The 17,689-nt window shown below is 36.2% G+C and overlaps 1 protein-coding gene across 2 annotated transcripts in view; it reads right to left on the reverse strand.

The window, feature by feature from the left end:
• Positions 1 to 17,406, reverse strand: part of DNAJC10 (DnaJ heat shock protein family (Hsp40) member C10) — a 62,248-nt gene extending 44,842 nt beyond the window's left edge. The window contains exons 1-9 of one of the 2 annotated variants that reach the window (XM_060152503.1): positions 17,182 to 17,406; positions 16,572 to 16,622; positions 15,321 to 15,670; positions 13,369 to 13,531; positions 11,340 to 11,390; positions 5,577 to 5,659; positions 4,836 to 4,967; positions 4,177 to 4,270; positions 3,015 to 3,092 (exon numbers count right to left, since the gene is read on the reverse strand). In XM_060152503.1, coding sequence (XP_060008486.1) covers positions 3,015 to 3,092; positions 4,177 to 4,270; positions 4,836 to 4,967; positions 5,577 to 5,659; positions 11,340 to 11,390; positions 13,369 to 13,531; positions 15,321 to 15,524 — 805 coding nt within the window. In that variant the 5' untranslated portion in view covers positions 15,525 to 15,670; positions 16,572 to 16,622; positions 17,182 to 17,406. The remainder of the gene's footprint in view (positions 1 to 3,014; positions 3,093 to 4,176; positions 4,271 to 4,835; positions 4,968 to 5,576; positions 5,660 to 11,339; positions 11,391 to 13,368; positions 13,532 to 15,320; positions 15,671 to 16,571; positions 16,623 to 17,181) is intronic. The other variant, XM_060152502.1, reaches the window with a different exon arrangement.
• Between the last annotated feature and the right edge of the window lie 283 nt (positions 17,407 to 17,689).

The following is a 17,689-nucleotide window of genomic DNA, read 5'->3' on the forward strand; positions in this document are numbered from 1 at the left end:
CTCATACAACTCAACAACAAAAAACCAAACAACCAAATCGAAAAATGGGTAGAAGACGTAAACAGACATTCCTCCAAAGAAGAAATACAGATGGCCAGTAGGCACATGAAAAGATGCTCAACATCACAAATTATTAGGGAAATGCAAATCACAACTACACTGAGGTACCACCTCCAGTCAAAATGGCCATCATTAAAAAGTCTACAAATAGCAAATGCTGGAGAGGGTATGGAGAAAAGAGAACACTCCAACACTGTTGGTGGGAATGTAAGTTGGTGTAGTCAGTATAGAGAACAGAATAGAGGTTCCTCAAAAAACTAAAAACAGAATTACCATATGATCCAGCAATCCCACTCCTGGGCTTATATCCAGACAAAACTCCATTCCAGGGCTTCCCTGGTGGCGCAGTGGTTGAGAGTCCGCCTGCCGATGCAGGGGACGCGGGTTCGTGCCCCGGTCTGGGAAGATCCCACATGCCGCGGAGCGGCTGAGCCTGTGCTCCGCAACGGGAGAGGCCACAGCACTGAGAGGCCCGCATACCGCAAAAAAAAAAAACAAAAAAAAACTCCATTCCAAAAAGATACATGCACCCCTATGTTCACAGCAGCACTCGTCACAATAGCCAAGACATGGAAACAACCTAAATGTCCATCGACAGATGAATGGATAAAGAAGATGTGGTACATATATACAATGGAATACTACTCAGCCATAAAAAAGAATGAAATAATGCCATTTGCAGCAACATGGACGCAACTAGAGAAAGTCAAAGAGAAAGACAAATACCGTGTGATATCACTTATATGTGGATCTAAAATACAACACAAATGAACCTATGAAACAGAAAAAGAATCACAGATATAGAGAACAGACTGGTGGTTGCCAAGGGGGAGGGGGTTGGGGGGGAATGGAATAGGAGGTTGGGGTTAGCAGATGTAAGCTTTTACATACAGAATGGATAAACAACCAGGTCCTACTGTATAGCACAGAGAACTATGTTCAATATCCTATGATAAACCATAATGGAAAAGAATATTAAAAAAAAGAATGTAAATGTATATATAACTGAATCCCTTTGCTATACAGCAGTAATTAACACAACACTGTAAATCAACTATATATCAATTAAAAAAAAAGATTTAAAGACCTAAATATAAGACACAACACTATAAAATTCCTAAGAGAGAACATAGGTAAAACATTCTCAGACATAAATTGTAGAAATATTTTCTTAGATCAATCTCCCAAGGCAAAAGCAATAAAAGCCAAAAATAAACAAATAGGACCTAATCAAACTTACAAGCTTTTGCACAGCAAAGAAACCTTCAACAAAATGAAAAGACAACTTAAGGAATGGGAGAAAATATTTGCAAATGATGTGACTGAAATGGGGTTAATATCCAAAATATGTAAATAGCTCATATGACCAAATTTAAAAAAATAACCCAATCAAAAAATGGGCAGGAACTTCCCTGGTGGTCCAGTGGTTAAGACTCTGTGCTTCCAATGCAGGGGAAGAAGGTTCAGTCCCTGGTTGGGGGAAGTAAGATACCACATACCGTGTTGCGTGGCCAAAAAGGAATAAAAAAAAAAGGGCAGAAGACCTAAATAGAGATTTCTCCAAAGAAGACATACAGATGGCCAACAGGCACATGAAAGATGCTCAACATGGCTAATTATTAAAGAAATGCAAATCAAAACCATGATGAGGTATCATCTCACACCAGTAAGTATGGCTATCATCAAAAAGTCTACAAATAAATGCTGGAAAGGGTGTGGAGGAAAGGGAACCCTGCTACACTGTCGGTGGGAATGTAAACTGGTACAGCCACTCTGGAAAACAGTATGGTGGTTCCTCAAGAAAAACTAAAAATAGAGCTATCATAGGATCCAGAAATTCCACTCCTGGGTATATATCTGGAAAAGACAAAAACTGTAATTTGAAAAGATACACGCACCCCAATGTTCATAGCAGCACTATTTACAATAGCCAAGACATGGAAACAACCCAAGTGCCCATCAACAGACAACTGGCTTAAGATGTGGTATGGATACAATGGAATATTACTCAGCCATAAAAAGAATGAAATATTGCCATTTGCAGCAACATGGATGGACCCAGAGAATATACTTTGTGAAGTAAGTCAGACAGAGAAAGACAAATATATGATATTATTTATTTATATGTGGAATCTAAAAAATAATACAACTCAATCTATTTAATACAAAACAGAAACACACTTATGGACACAGGAAACAAATTTATGGTTACCAAAGAGGGAGGAAAGGACAAATTAACAGTGTGGGATTAACAGAAACAAGCTACTTTACATGAAATAGATAAGCAACAAGGATTTACTGTATAGTACAGGGAATTATACACAATATCTTGTAATAACCTATAATGGAATATATTCCATTATTGGAATATATTCCACAAAAAAACCAAACTGAATCACTATGCTGTACACCTGAAACTAACACAATATTGTAAATATATACTTCAATTTCAAAAAAAGAAAAAGGAAATTAATTTTACAACCTATGTGTAAAATAATCAAAAAGAAATATTCATTAAATAAAAAAATAACTGGGTACAAATTGTATTTTGAAAATAATCAATTATAGAAGCATACTTAAGACTTTCACTTAATCTAAGGGTACATACTTCCAGTTACAAGATTAATAACTTCTGGGGATCTACTGCACAGCATATAGTGATTATAGCTAACAATACTGTATAAAATACTTGAAAGCTGCTGAGAGTAGATCTCAAATGTTCTCGCCCCAAGAAAGAAATAGTAAATAGGGGACAGGATGGAGGTGTTAGCTAATGTCATGGTGGTGGTCATCATTTTGCAACATGTAAGTGTTGCAAATCAACAAACTGTACACCTTAAAGTTACAGAATGTTCTATGTCAATTATATCTCAATAAACCCGGGAAAAAAAAAGATTGTCACCTAAAAATCAAATGTCATGGTCTCTTCATCATAACAAAATAACAAATATTACCTCTTCCTTTGGAACAAAAAGTGATCAGCCAGCCAATACCAGCAGCAAACGCAGTTTGTATGGAGTTAACAAAATTTCCTTAAGAGAAAATAAAGAACATTTCTGATCATTTACTCCTCCATAATGGAAACTGTTTTCTAAATGGGTTTTCCCTTCTAATGTCACCCATTTCCAATCCACTCTGAGTAGTTTTCAGGATTCCTAAAAATCCTCTTGAGCATATCAAATTCCTTCAACTATTTATTTTTTTAATTACATAAAATCTAAATTCATTATTTCATTAAGAAACAAATTGGCAAGTAAGGCCCCTTGTGATCTGAGCTTTGTCTACCCATTCAGCCAGCCATATTCTTCCCCAAGCCACTCTACCCATTACCCATCTTTTTGTTAGATTCATGAAATACTGCCAGTTTCCCAAATACAGTGACCTTTTAAGGCTTCCTCTTCACTTTCAAGACAGGTTATATCTGACCTCGTTCAAGAAGAATTTCCTAACCCTTCCTCCTTTCCCCACCTGAGTTCTTTCATATCCTTCATGCTTCCCTAAGCTTACCTCTCATAATGGTTACTACACTGCATTTTAATGGTTTACTAATGGGGACCTGGAAGGCAGGGATTACATAGTTTATTACTACAGCCCTAGTATTTAACATAGTTTCAGAGACATAACTGTATTCAATGAATGATAAGAGCATCCCTTTAGAAGTAAATACTGTAATTTCATGGGTAGTACAGATAATTAAATAACCCACCTAAAGTCACTTGATGAATTCAAAACCTAAGATTAGAAGAATTTTTAAATTTCAAAATTAAACTGAATACAGGCATGAATTTACTGCCTGATGTAGTATACTTATGAAAGCAATAAAACACTTGGTTTACTAAATATTTAGTTGCACTTTCAAAGTTGCCTTTTCACCTAGCCCCACTTCATACCCATGGCCTACATCAAAACTGTTTTAGTTTATGTCTAAATATAGTTAATTTATTAAATGCCTACTATTTAGTAGGGCTCAGAACAAATGATACAATTCCCTTCTAAGAAGCATGGAAAAGATATTTAAAAATTTCAGTATCATGACCAGAACATTGCCACTAAAAAACTTAAAATACCAATTCAAAGTATCCTTGAAAATCAAGCAAATTATGAAAACAAAATTACCTGTCCATAATTCTGTCACTGTGCTTCTAACATGCTGCATGGCGAAATTCACTAAACTTTCCTTTGATCTGTCACCATGGTATTTCACTGCAGCCTATATTTTTATTTATAAAAAGAGAAATGTCTTTTACTTTTTCTTTTTAAAACTCATACCAAATACCTTGATTCTCCATTATTCTGAATAAGTAAGCTCTGTCTCAATGGTACAGTGTATTTCTAACTGACATGCTAAGAATCCTGATTGCACACATTCCATGTCAGACATTCTAATAATACTATTTATAATGTTTTTAGTTTCACTTTTATCACAACACTGGGGAGAGGAAGGGAAGTCAGAACTTTACATTCAATGAGAGAAAACACCTGTAAAATGCTTTGTAAATTACAAAGTACAACATGCATACTGGTTAACATTATGTTCTTTAAGATGGAAACTGAAATTGGCAAACATTTAATTTTGAAATAGAACAAAGACAAACTAATGCCATCTAAAAGTATTCACAGTATAATAAAAAATGTTTATTATGACTATAGTTAGATGGCATCTAAAATAAGACTTAAAAATCAAAAGATTCTACAAATTCACAGTGTTTTCTCTAGTATTCCCCTTGTTATAATGTTCTACCAATTAAAAAAAAAATGCCAATTTTATCTCTTACCATTCCAGACCTAAAAATGAAGAGGCTGGGATAACTGTTCACTCCTTTCATTCGGCAAAGCATTCTATCATCGCCACAGTTAACAGCTCCAATTCGAAGCAATCCATCTACTTCTTTAGCAAAGTCTCTCCACTATGAGGGAAAAAAAAAGTTTCTTCTGATGAGATCATTTATCTTTCCCTGAACATTCTTCAAGCTGTACTTTCCTCTTTTTTAAAATTAATTAATTATTTCTTTTTGGCCGCACTGGGTCTTTGTTGCTGCGCGCAGGCTTTCTCTAGCTGCGGAGAGAGGGGGCTACACTTTGTTGTGGTGCGCAGGCTTCTCATCGCAGTGGCTTCTCTTGTTGCGGAGCACGGGCTCTAGGCGCGCGAGCTTCAGTAGTTGTGGTTCCTGTGCTCTAGAGCACAGGCTCAGTAGTTGTGGCATACAGGTTTAGTTGTTCCGTGGGTTTAGTTGTTCCGTGGCATGTGGGATCTTCCCGGGCCAGGGCTTGAACCTGTGTCCCCTGCATTGGCAGGCGGACTCTTAACCACCGCACCACCAGGGAAGTCCCCAGGCTGTACTTTCTTAAAGGAGATTATGCTCAGGAAATAAAACCATATACACGTGAAAAAATATTATAGTCATTTCTGTTATAGTTACTACTAATAGAAAAAACACTCAAATTTAAAAAAACACTCAAATAACAGATCAGTTGTGAAGAGTAAAACTTTAAATCAGGATGTAAAAAATACGTACTGTGGGAGCTAAATCATGGCAGTGTGAACACCCTGGGGAGTAAAAGTTCACAAACCACAGTTCTCCAGAATTAACAGCAGCATCTGAAAGTACATAAAACCAAAACAACTTAGAACAACCAAAACAACCAATTTACTACAGGTTTGTACCTATTTTAGTTAAAAATTTTCCTTGAGATCAGAATGAAAAAAAGTCATATATTTCTCACACTGCCTTTATCATTTTCTGTATAATTTTTTCTGTAAGAAGAAAACGTACTATTTCAACTGTCAAACTAACAATACCCTTTTTTTTTTTGACTCTTCCAAGCCCTACTTGAATAAGAAGCAACCTTGAACTGCATGATCAATGTCACCAAGAAGCTGTAAAAAGAAAGGAAGCAACAAAAGAAAGCAAGAGCCAAACCTGATGACAGTCTGTGTGGTTGAGAGAAATGAAGAGAAACAGTATGAGAGACTGACATTTAAGCTCTTCTACTATCTGCAGCACTGGTTAAGCACACAGTCAATCAATTCTGACAGCTACTCCAGATTCTGAAAGAATGAAGAGACCTACACGACATAGTAAGGACTGTGGGGATTAAATCTAATCTTTGTTCTTAATAAGACATTTTCCTTGGAAAACTGTGTTATTTGAACTATTGGATCAAAGTTTTTAACAATTCAAAACATGAATACATATTTGCTAATAGATCTGAACACTACATAATATCTACCCAACAATACATTATACGTTATAATCTAATCTATAAGAGGACCTGATATAAACAAAATTTATTCATTTAAAAATTTTATCGTTGTAAGGATGTGCGCTAACAGTCAAGATAAAAAAGTTAAGAAAATTTGCTTTAAGTTAGAGTCTCCATGTAATTCCATATGAAAATCACTTATCAGTAATTTTTAAAGAAAATATTTTCATAAGTTATAATAAATTATACCAAGACATCAAAACATGCACACTATTCTAAATATGTGTAACTGATTCAGATTAATTAGTAACACGCACAATAATGTTCACCTACATTTCAGTTACCACACACACAGATCTATGTGAAAAACAGTTAAACCATACATTACAAGCAAAGTGTATACATTAGGATTTTATCAGCTGTTCTTTGGCAAAGGTTAGAAAGTCTGACAAATAGACCACTCTATCTAGGTTGTCAAAATAATTGCCATGCTGACTTAGATCAACTGGTATGAATTTAGGTAAAATCTTATATGTTCTAGGCCCCTTTCCTCTGGGACCTCTATGATGCAAATGTTAGTACACATGACGTTGTCCCAGAGGTCTCTTAAACTGTCCTCATTTCTTTCTATTCTTTTTTCATTTTCCTGTTCAGCTTCAGTGATTTCCACTATTCTGTCTTCCAGCTTGCTGATCCATTCCTCTGCATCATCTAATCTGTTGATTCCTTCTAGTGTATTTTTCCATTTCAGTTATCGTATTTTTTATCTGTTTGGTTGTTCTTTATATTTTCTAACTCTTTGTTCAAAAACTTCTAACTTCTCACTCTGTTCATTCAATCTTCTCCCAAATTCTTTGAACATCTTAACAATATATTTAAAGTGATGAAAGGGAAAAACCTATAACCAAGAAGACTCTACCCAGCAAGGCTTTCATTAAGATTTGAAGGACAGGGCTTCCCTGGTGGCGCAGTGGTTGAGAGTCTGCCTGCCAATGCAGGGGACACAGGTTTGTGCCCCGGTCCGGGAAGATCCCACATGCCGTGGAGCGACTGGGTCTGTGAGCCATGGCCACTGAGCCTGCGCGTCCAGAGCCTGTGCTCTGCAACGGGAGAGGCCACAACAGTGAGAGGCCCGCGTACCACAAAAAAAAAAAAAAAAAAAAAGATTTGAAAGACAGATCAAAAGTTTTACAGAGAAGCAAAAGCTAAAAGGTCGTCACCATGAAACCAGCTTCACAAGAAATGTTACAGGGACTTACCTAAGTGAAAAAAAAAGGCCACAACTAGAAAAATGAAAATTATGGAAGAAAAAAAATCTCATTGTTAAAGTCAAATATACAATAAAGGTAGTAAATCAGCCATGTATAAAGCTAGTAGAAAGGTTAAAAGACAAGTAGTAAAATATATACTCAATAAATAAGGAATATATAAAACAAAAAGATATAAAATATGACGTCAAAGTCAGTAAATGTGGTGGAGGAGGGAGTAAAAATGCAGGGCTGTTAAAATTAGTTAATAAGCACACACACAGAGACTGCTACGTACAGTGTGTGGAGTAGTCAACGACTATGTAATATCTTTGTATGGTGACATATCATAATCAGACTTACTGTAGTGATCACTTTGAAATGTACAGAAACACCAAGTCACTATGTTGTGTAACAGGAACTAACACAGTGTTGTATGTCATTACACTTCAGAAACAAAACTCACAGAAAAAGAGATCAGGTTTATGGTTACCTGAGGCGGGGGTGGGGGGAAGGAGAGTTGGATGAAAGTGGTCAAAAGGTACAAACTTCTAGTTATGAGACAAATAAGTACTAGGAATGGAATGTACTACATCTTAAATATAATCAACAATGCTGTATATCATATATAAAGTTCTTAAGAGCAAATCCTGAGAGTTCCATTACAAGAAAACATTTTTTCCTATTTCTTTAATTTTGTATCTGTATAAGATAATGAATATTTACTAAACTTATTTTGATCACCATTTCACGATGGTGAAATATATGTCAAATCATGCTGTACACCTTAAACTTATACAGTGCTGTATGTCAGTTATATCTCAATAAAACTGGAAGGGAAAAAAATAATGGCATTTAATTTGACACAAAACCTTATTTAAAGTAGGAAAAAAAATGTCTCCCATCTTGGTACTTTGTTTTCATAGACTACTTCTAACTTGTTTGCCCAGTTCCCACTATTATTAAAAATATTTTTAATACTGTATTATCAAAGCTCAATGGGATGTTTTTGCATAACCCAGTAACTCAGAATAGAACAAGTATATTTCAAAATGTGATTTTCAGCTTCTAAACTATACAACTATAGCTAATGTCTATTAATATTTATGTGATTATAGCTAATAGCTTCTGTTAGCCTAGAAAAATGTAAAAAAAAGGCAGAAATGCTTTGAGTTCCTCTTTAATTTCTTGAGCTTGTCTTCAAAAGGAGAATGTATTGTGTGGGTACCACTCAAAATGACTACTGTTAAGTGCAAGAAGTTCTTTGCTTTTGCAGATACTATTTAGAACTTGTTTTAATAACTGCGTAATACTTTTCTGTGACATATAAAAAGATAATACGCATCATGTTTAATGGGAAGGATAAGAACTTCAAAGTGAAGTTTATTAGTCACATTTTTTCTTCTGTACTATAGTTGAACACTTCAGAGTTCCACTCCTGATAAAAGTGAACTATGTAATTTGGATTAACTCTTCCACTACAACTTCAGAACTGGACAAAATACAAAAGACTTCTGTTGAAAGCATCAGAGAGTTACCAATGCAGAGAAGAATTACAGGGCCCAGGAATGGGAGGAGGTAGAAATCAGGGGGGCACTGTTTGCCAGGAGGTAGTTGATAGGCAAGAAACTGAGCAGAGCTTTCAATAGATTCATGAGACTAGAGGGACAAAGATGGAGTTCAGGGCACACGTAGAGAAGGGTCCTGTAAATAAAGATGAACTGGAAGGAGACCAATCCTGTACAAGTACAAAGCTCAGCTTTTGAATAATTTCAGTCTCTGTTTGGATAAAGCTGATCTGAGATTGTTAGTGCCCCTAGTCAGAAGAAAATATAACTTCTCTCTGGAGCAAGAGAACATACATAACTTAAAAGTAACTCCATAATTGTTTATATAATTAGTTACACAAAAGACCAGATTAAGTGACCCAAACCAATAGAAACTACTGGTAATGGAAAGAGACCCACAAGCAAGTATGCTAATGTGATATTTACATAGGCACAAGTTGATACAACTATCTATCCTTATTTATCATCCTCCCTAGGCTTCTTCAGCTAAAACTTAAGGATCAGCTTGTCTCAGCCTAGTAATACACAGGGTAGTATTAGAGTTCTGACTGAATAGTGGCAACTTTGCACCGAACCTATCAATGTCAGTTAATTATTTCTGAAAAACTGTCTCTAAGGTTTTGTGACTGTTAATTAATTCTTAACTACTATTTGGAGTTCCATATGAATTATTAGCAGTTCTTAACCTTTTCTCTATAATGACAAATTTGAAAAAGTCTGAACCCATGTGCAATACAACCATCAGGAAAGTCTTTCATTCTGGGTGGATTCATGGATTAGTCAGCTTGCAGGTTTTGTTCAGTTTCTCTAATTCTATCTCTAATTCCAAAGTTTTCTGCCCCACAGGACCACAAAATACTTACTGATTGACTAGCAGATGAGAGACAATAACCACAGAAAAATCAACAGGTTCATATAACTACAGTCCAAAAAGTTATGATTCTGCAAGCTTGTGACATGGGTGTCGGTTCTGTCTACCAACAATACAAATGAATCAAATTATCCTCCATTTCCTCTGTAGAGAAGACACACTCATTTTCCTTAGAGCTTGTTCAAGTGTTCACTACAAGACTTTTAACAAAATAATGTACTGAACAGCTACCTTGTAGGCCTGAACTCGCCAACGTGATATACAAAGTAAGAATCCGATGCAATTCTTGCTTAGAAGGAACTGTACAGAAACAAGTGACTGCAACACATTGTTTATGATGATAACATGAGAAATTATATAAATCTATTTTGCATCTAGTATGCTATTTTAGTTTTCTAAATTAAATGAGACTGTAACATAGCAAAATAAAATTGAAATATGATTTGAGGTAAAATATATTGGTTTGAAGTAGAAAAGAATATTTTATTACAAGTGTACAAATTTGAAAATGTAAGAATCTTTTAGGTTTTCTACAATGCAATGCAAAGTGCAGAAGTATATTTTTATATCCATTTTCACACAAATCACAGATCAAATTAAATCTGCTTCCAAAAATAACCACATACTTATTCAAAACCCTGAAATATAAAAGTTCTAAAACCAGAAGTATTTCTGCAAGTTTGCAGGAAGCTCACCTGGCATACAAACCTATCCTGAACTGATACGGGGGCTATGTGTTATTTTTACTTCTTTTATTTAGTATACACACTTATGCATTTCACTGCTATTTTTTAAAAAATAGTATACTGCCCCACATTCTGCTAAGAACTTTTTTATCAGTGCTAATATTTTTATTTTGTTCTCATCCAGCTTTTATCCTCTATGCATATATGTGTATACCTTTTGTATGATTTGTATTATACCGCATACACAATTTTGTATTAAGCTTTTTTTTTTACATAACTACTCTTAAATATAAACACTTTTTAATAATGTGAAAAAATATAGAAAGAAGAATAAATATTGGTTCATTATTTCAAATGTGTCAATTATATACAAACACACACGTACAGAATGTTGAGGATGTTGCTAGCTCTTCTAAGGTTTCATTTCAACTGCCAAATGAGAGGAATAATTATTGTTGCTAATACACAGAATGTCATAAAAGTTCACTGACATAATGGAAAGAAAAGGTGATGATGACAATAAAAGAAACTACGTGAAAACCTCAACTATGGTTATAGAACATTATTTAAAATACAGTATATACCATATTACCTTGCTAAAATTTTTAAAATTTCTAAATTCTAAATACATTTGTCCTTGAGCATTTTAGTTAGGAGACTGGTCTTGAACTAGCTTTGGAAAATCATATACCCACAAACTTACCGAATTCTCTTCTATCCAATGTTATGATTTCAGGATCATCGTCATAAATACCTATTTTGAAAAGTACATAAAATTATAGTTAAAACTTCATCATAAAAATAAATTACCACATGAAAGATGTTACTTATTTTTGTTTCAATCATCAAAAATCATATTGCTATACTAAATCTCCAAGTGGAAGAATATGCAACACACTAAGAGAAAAGCAAAGAGTAATAATACCATTGGTGATACATTTAAAGAGTATCAAAAGACATCAGTTTCCTGATATGGACTGTCATGGGGTGTGTGTGTCTGTGTGTGGCAGGGGGTGGGGATTCCCAACATTCACACAATGTCATCTCCACAGAAAATTTCTGTTATACGTTTTTTAAAAAAAGTTTTTATTTTGAAATAATTACAGACTTGCAGGAAATTGTAAAAACAGTTCAGAGTCCTACTTATCTTTCATCCAGCTTCCCCTAGTGGTGACATACTATGTAATTTTAGTACAATATCCAAACCAGGAAATTGGCACTAGTACATTACTGTTAACTAGATTACAGACCTCACTCACTTTCAGACTGCATGTTTTTTTTTAATGTGTTATCATTTAAAAATATTTTGTATTACTAAAAGTCTTATATAATTAGAATACTTGAAGAGGTAGAAGCAAACTTAAGTAAATATAAATTTTATTTATAATAATAATTAACACCAATGTGAGAAAGTTTCTCATTACTACATAAATTATCTAAATATTAGTGATGGATATATACCAGGGGTTAGTAAATATTTTAGATTTTGTGGGACATATGGTTTCTGTCACAGCTATTCAACTCTGCCCCTGAAGTGTGAAAAATAATATGTAGATAAATGAACAAAACTGTATAAATAAAACTTTATTTACAAAAGCAGGTGGCAGGCTGGACTTAGTCTGTGAAATACAGATTGCTGACACCTGTTATAGACTATTAAGCTATAGTGATTATACCTGAAAATACTATTTTGAAAAGTCAGTCTTGAGAAACAAATACTTCAGATATAAAGTGCAAATATTTTATTTAGTCTAAGATAAAAGCATACTTCAGTTCTCTGACTGCATTTGAGGCTAATTAAGAGAGATTGTAAATATTATGTGTTACCCTTAAAACAATCAAGAGAGACTACTGGGTACCAGAATGCTCCCTCTTTGCTTGACACCTGTATTTACTTTCCCCCTCCCTCAATCTCTTTAACTTGTTTACTCTCTCTGCTCTTATCTCATTTCTCATTCCTGTCAATACCTTCAACCATTATTAATCATTACTAATTAAGAAGAATGGCATTTCTACTGAAGTGACCACTATTAAAGGAAACTTTAGTCTTCCTTGGAAAATATGATGCTCTAAAAATACTGAAAGCCTTCAATATTTAACTTCTAATACAAATATTTTTAAAAATTAAATAACAATCCTTATTTTAAAAGTATTTAGCAAGATTATGACCAAAACACCTTCATATTTATACAGATATCTACATACTACTTGACTTTCCTTTTGAATTCCACTCTCATGTTATATTAAAAAGAAGGTCAATGGGGGGCTTCCCTGGTGGCTCAGTGGTTAAAAATCTGCCTGCCCATGCAGGAGACATGGGATGGAGCCCTGGTCCGGGAAGATCCTACATGCCGCAGAACAACTAAGCCCGTGCGCCACAACTACTGAGCCTGCGGTCTAGAGCCTGCGAGCCACAACTACTGAGCCTGTGTGCCACAACTACTGAAGCCCGCGCGCCTAGAGCCCGTGCTCCCAACAAGAGAAGCCACCACAATGAGAAGTTTGCACACCACAACGAAGAGTAGCCCCCACTCGCCGCAACCAGAGAAAAGCCCACGTGCAGCAACAAAGACCCAACGCAGCCAAAAATAAATTAAAATAAATTAAAAAAAAGGTCAAGGGGACACATGTTAACTATGTAATAGTTTATACATTAGCTAAGTGGTGAAACAAAATTTTCTAAATTTACTCGAATAAACAATGATTTCATAAGGAATATCATATCATCTTACCAAAATCATAACGATAATAATTCCAGCTTTCATACTGGCCTCCTTGATTATCTGCAAGTCCCTTTTCTCCATATTTGTCATACTTTTTCCGCAGATCTTCATCTTTGAGTACTTCATATGCTCTGTTTATTTTCAAAAAATCACTATGTGCGTCTGGATTATTCTATTAAAAAATATTAGATATAATATTTGTTTCAGATACACAATCGATTTAACTTAATCCTGAGATTTCTGTGTGAACAGATACCAAGATAAGGAGGAGTAGTACAATATGAAATGGGTGCTCATGCTTTGAAATAAAAAAGTCAAAAAGTATTTCTAAAGAACTCCAATATTAAAAAATACGAAAGTAGGGGCTTCCCTGGTGGCGCAGCTGTTGCGAGTCCGCTTGCCGATGCAGGGGACACGGGTTCGTGCCCTGGTCTGGGAAGATCCCACATGCCGCGGAGCGGCTGGGCCCGTGAGCCATGGCCGCTGAGCCTGCGCTCCGCAGCAGGAGAGGCCACAACAGTGAGAGGCCCTCGTAAAAAAAAAAAAAAAAAACAAAAGTAATAGAAATGAGAATTGATGCTTCAAAAGGTTGATAGAGGTGGTCATCAAATATAAGTCACTACTTCTAAGAGATGCAACAGAAAAAACTGACTAATGAACCCTTGGAAACACTTAATATTGTAAATATTATGTGTTACCCTTAAAACAACCACAAAGAAATTTGTAGGTTATTTTTCTATTTGAGGCAAAACTCAGTACTTTTAAGTAAAAAAAAGTTATGTACTCCAATCTATCAGATAATGACATAAGGACTAATATCAGAGTAACAACTCAAAAGTGGATTAATATGTTTCATTTGTTACTGTTTCATAGAATTGTTTTTTGAAGAATGTTTTCATCTAAATAATACTGCATTGTAAGTGGTCTACCATCTTTCATGTAGAAACTTAAAAGAAATAACATTCTGAAATTTTAAAGAAAAATCTGAAAAAATGAAAACCCTAAACACAATACAATGTAGATCTCAAGAAAAGATTACCAATTAACAAGAGTTTTAGAGAAATACTGATTCTATTGCTCAGCTTTATGTAATCAAAATAAAATAATCCTATTTAAAATTCTATCTAGGGACTTCCCTGGTGGCCTAGTGGTTAGGATTCTAGGCTTTCACTGCAGTGGCCGGGGTTCAATCCCTGGTCAGGGACTGAATCCGTGGTGAGGCCAAAAATAAAACATAAAAAATAAATAAAAATAGTAAAAAAAAAAAAGAAAAAAAACTGCAGTTACTGAAATTAACAGTAAAAAAAAATTCTATCTAGATATAATTAAATCTTTCTCCTTGATGAATATCAAATCTCATTAAGAAAAAAATGAATGAGATAAATTATAAAAATACCTTAAGAATGAAAACTAATACAGTTTTGAAGGATTACATCATAGGATACATAATCAAATATTTATGATTGGAATTAACTGGATTTGGCTGCTCCCAAGTTTTAATTTATAATACTTTCTGACTCTGTTCTTAGACTTGCACATGGGAGAAAATAGTTAAAGTTGAAGCATACTATTATTAGCTATTACTGCCATTTTTAGCAAGACATACCCTGTAAGTTCTAAGGAAATAATTTTTGTTACTGTTCTAAAATACTTGATTTTAAACTACTTTACTAGGAAATCTACTGCTTTGTGATTAACATCTGTAATATAACTGTTGGAAATTAGTTTTCAAATTAAGAGAGAACTGTATTTTTGGTACTGACATTCCTTTACACTATTCTGAACTGAGAACATTTTGCTTCTTCTGTTTTTAGTACAGAAGTTGAATTATGATTTTTGACGTGATTGTTCTTAAGCATTTTGAGCACTTATTTAAAATAATTTTTAAAATAATTTAAATACATACCAAAACTTACTAAAACACATTAATTAGATATGTTTAAAAAGAAATTTTTACCTACCGGGTTTTTATCAGGATGTAGCTTCAATGCCAATTTCTTGAAAGCCTGTCTTATTTCCCTACTGCTTGCAGTTTTCGATACACCAAGTAAACTGTAAAAATCCTGATCTGTACCCACTAAAATGGCCATATACACTATTAGAAAACAGAGCATGACCCTTTTCAAGTCTCTGAGATAGTCATCTTTATTTAACCAGACTCCCATTGTTTTTCTTGTCCAAGTTCTGACTCAAGTGAACATTAAGATAATGCCACTGGTTCCGGTTGATGTAATATGCAAATCTGAGAACTTCTGTCCACATTACTCCAAAGGTGAAACAGGTATCATGAATTTTTTCCCAAAATGTTAATCTAAGAGAGAAAATCAGGTAGTTGAAATACATTAATAAAAAACCAAACACATCATTAACGCTATTTACTAAATAACATGGCCTGCAATAAAATCTCCAGTCAATGACAAATCAGGCTCTGTTCTTTGGGGGCCCCCTTCACTGCTTCCGTTATCCAGGTAGCCAGATTCGTGAGATCACTCAAGGTAGCAGATAAAGGTAAAAGGCAGCTAGTGAGGTGGCAGCTACCTAGAACTCTTTACAAACAAGTGCAGCAACTTGCTCTATCAGCACCAGACCACAAGGGGGGAGAATGGGGGGAAAGCCATTTCCTTCCATCTTCTACCCAGCTTAAGCTTGCCTCTTTTGATGTGCTTCCTTTTTGGTTATTTCTTCACCCCTTTAAGGCTATTCGGCTTTCATTTCAATCAAATTTCACTTGTAGGAAATACCCTTTGGGGGTACTAGAAAGAAGCAACAGATCCTTCTAAAGGGTCTGTATTTTTCATATAAACCGTCCAAGAATAGCAGTGAATTTATATTGCTGTAACAACTTACATAGTCGGACGTGTTTTCCCCTGAATTTTCTCAGAAGGTGCTTACGTTATACCTAAGTAGTTACTATTTTATAAACTAGAAGACTAATAACTGCAAGTTAACAGTGATTTTACTGCAAAGTTTACATTTGGCATTAATAAAAATAGAAAAAGAAACAAAAGGAGAAAAGGAATCATTTAGACATGCTCACCTGTGTAGGGTAAAAATAAAATCAGATCACATGTAAACTTGTATACTTTATCAATAGTTCCAAACATGTCATAATGCTTCGAAAAATCTAACCTTCCTAGCATCCTCAGTTCCTCCTTTCTTCATTTAATCTTAAATGCCTATTTAAAAATTTAAAAAAAATTTTTTTTCCTTACCTGTGAATGGTTTTGGTTCATTTCTAATCCTTTTCACGCCACCAGAAAACCCTTTGTAAAACAGAGTGATGGAGATTAATAAACATCCAGACTAAAAAAAACGTTTAGAATAGAGAATATATTCTCAAACACCACTTTTAGACAAGCGATGTTTGTTCCCTGCCTAGCGGTGGTTCTCAGACAGCGTGGGCGTGCCTGAGGCTGTGCGCCGAGCTGCGGGGACAGGTGGAAGCTGCAGGTAAATGCAACACTAACTCCTCGCTGCCACCACTCCAGGATGGGTTGCGGGGAGAGGGGAAAGATGGAGACACTGGGTGAAAGAGACTGTCAAGTGTTGCTGGTGTGTGAAATCTCAGGTTGGATTAGGGAGAAAGGAACCTGGATAACTGAGGGCAAAGTGAGAAATTGGAGCAAAAAGTGGGGAATTGCTGGGTGGAGGAATGGCGGTGTAGGTAGAAAGGAAGAAGACTGGAAGCGAAAACACAATAAACCAGCCTCAAGAGCGAAAAGGAGGGGAGATTCCGGTGCACAGGCATTTAGCCCCTCCCTCCCCGGAGGGCCCAGGCCGCCGCCAGCTCCAGCAGAGCCCCGTTCGCCCGCCCATGCCCACCTCGGTGCTGCGAGGTCGTCTCCTGCAGCTACTTCCCCATCCTCAATCCCTGGCGGCGGACCCCACTAGGCCAAACACAAGCTGTGCGTGCGGTAAGGAAGCACGCACTTCTGGCCGCTAGCCCGCAGAGCCCGAGATGTGGTAGGAGCAGCCAGCCGCACCGGCAGCGACGAGCGGCCGGTTCGGCTCGGCTCCTCGCGCGGCCGTCTCCTAGGCGAGGCGGGGCGGGGCCTGGCGCGGGGCATTGTGGGAAAGGCGTGGAGGACGCTGCTTGGGAGGACTCGTCTCAGGATCTGCGGGCGCAGTGGGATGGGGAGGGCGGTGTAGGTTTAGGTTGACGTGGCCGTTTGCGCGGAATCCGGCTCCGGCTCCGGCTCCGGCTTCAATCCGGAGCCGAAGAACACGCAATACCCACAAAGCCCGCGCCGCCGTTCCATCGCGGCTGGCTCACGCCGCGGACAGGAAGCCGGACGACAAAGTTCGCCCCCTTCTGCTCCCGTTGCTGTGG

Source organism: Lagenorhynchus albirostris, chromosome 6 (assembly GCF_949774975.1).
Source record: "Lagenorhynchus albirostris chromosome 6, mLagAlb1.1, whole genome shotgun sequence".
Lineage (NCBI taxonomy): Eukaryota > Metazoa > Chordata > Mammalia > Artiodactyla > Delphinidae > Lagenorhynchus > Lagenorhynchus albirostris.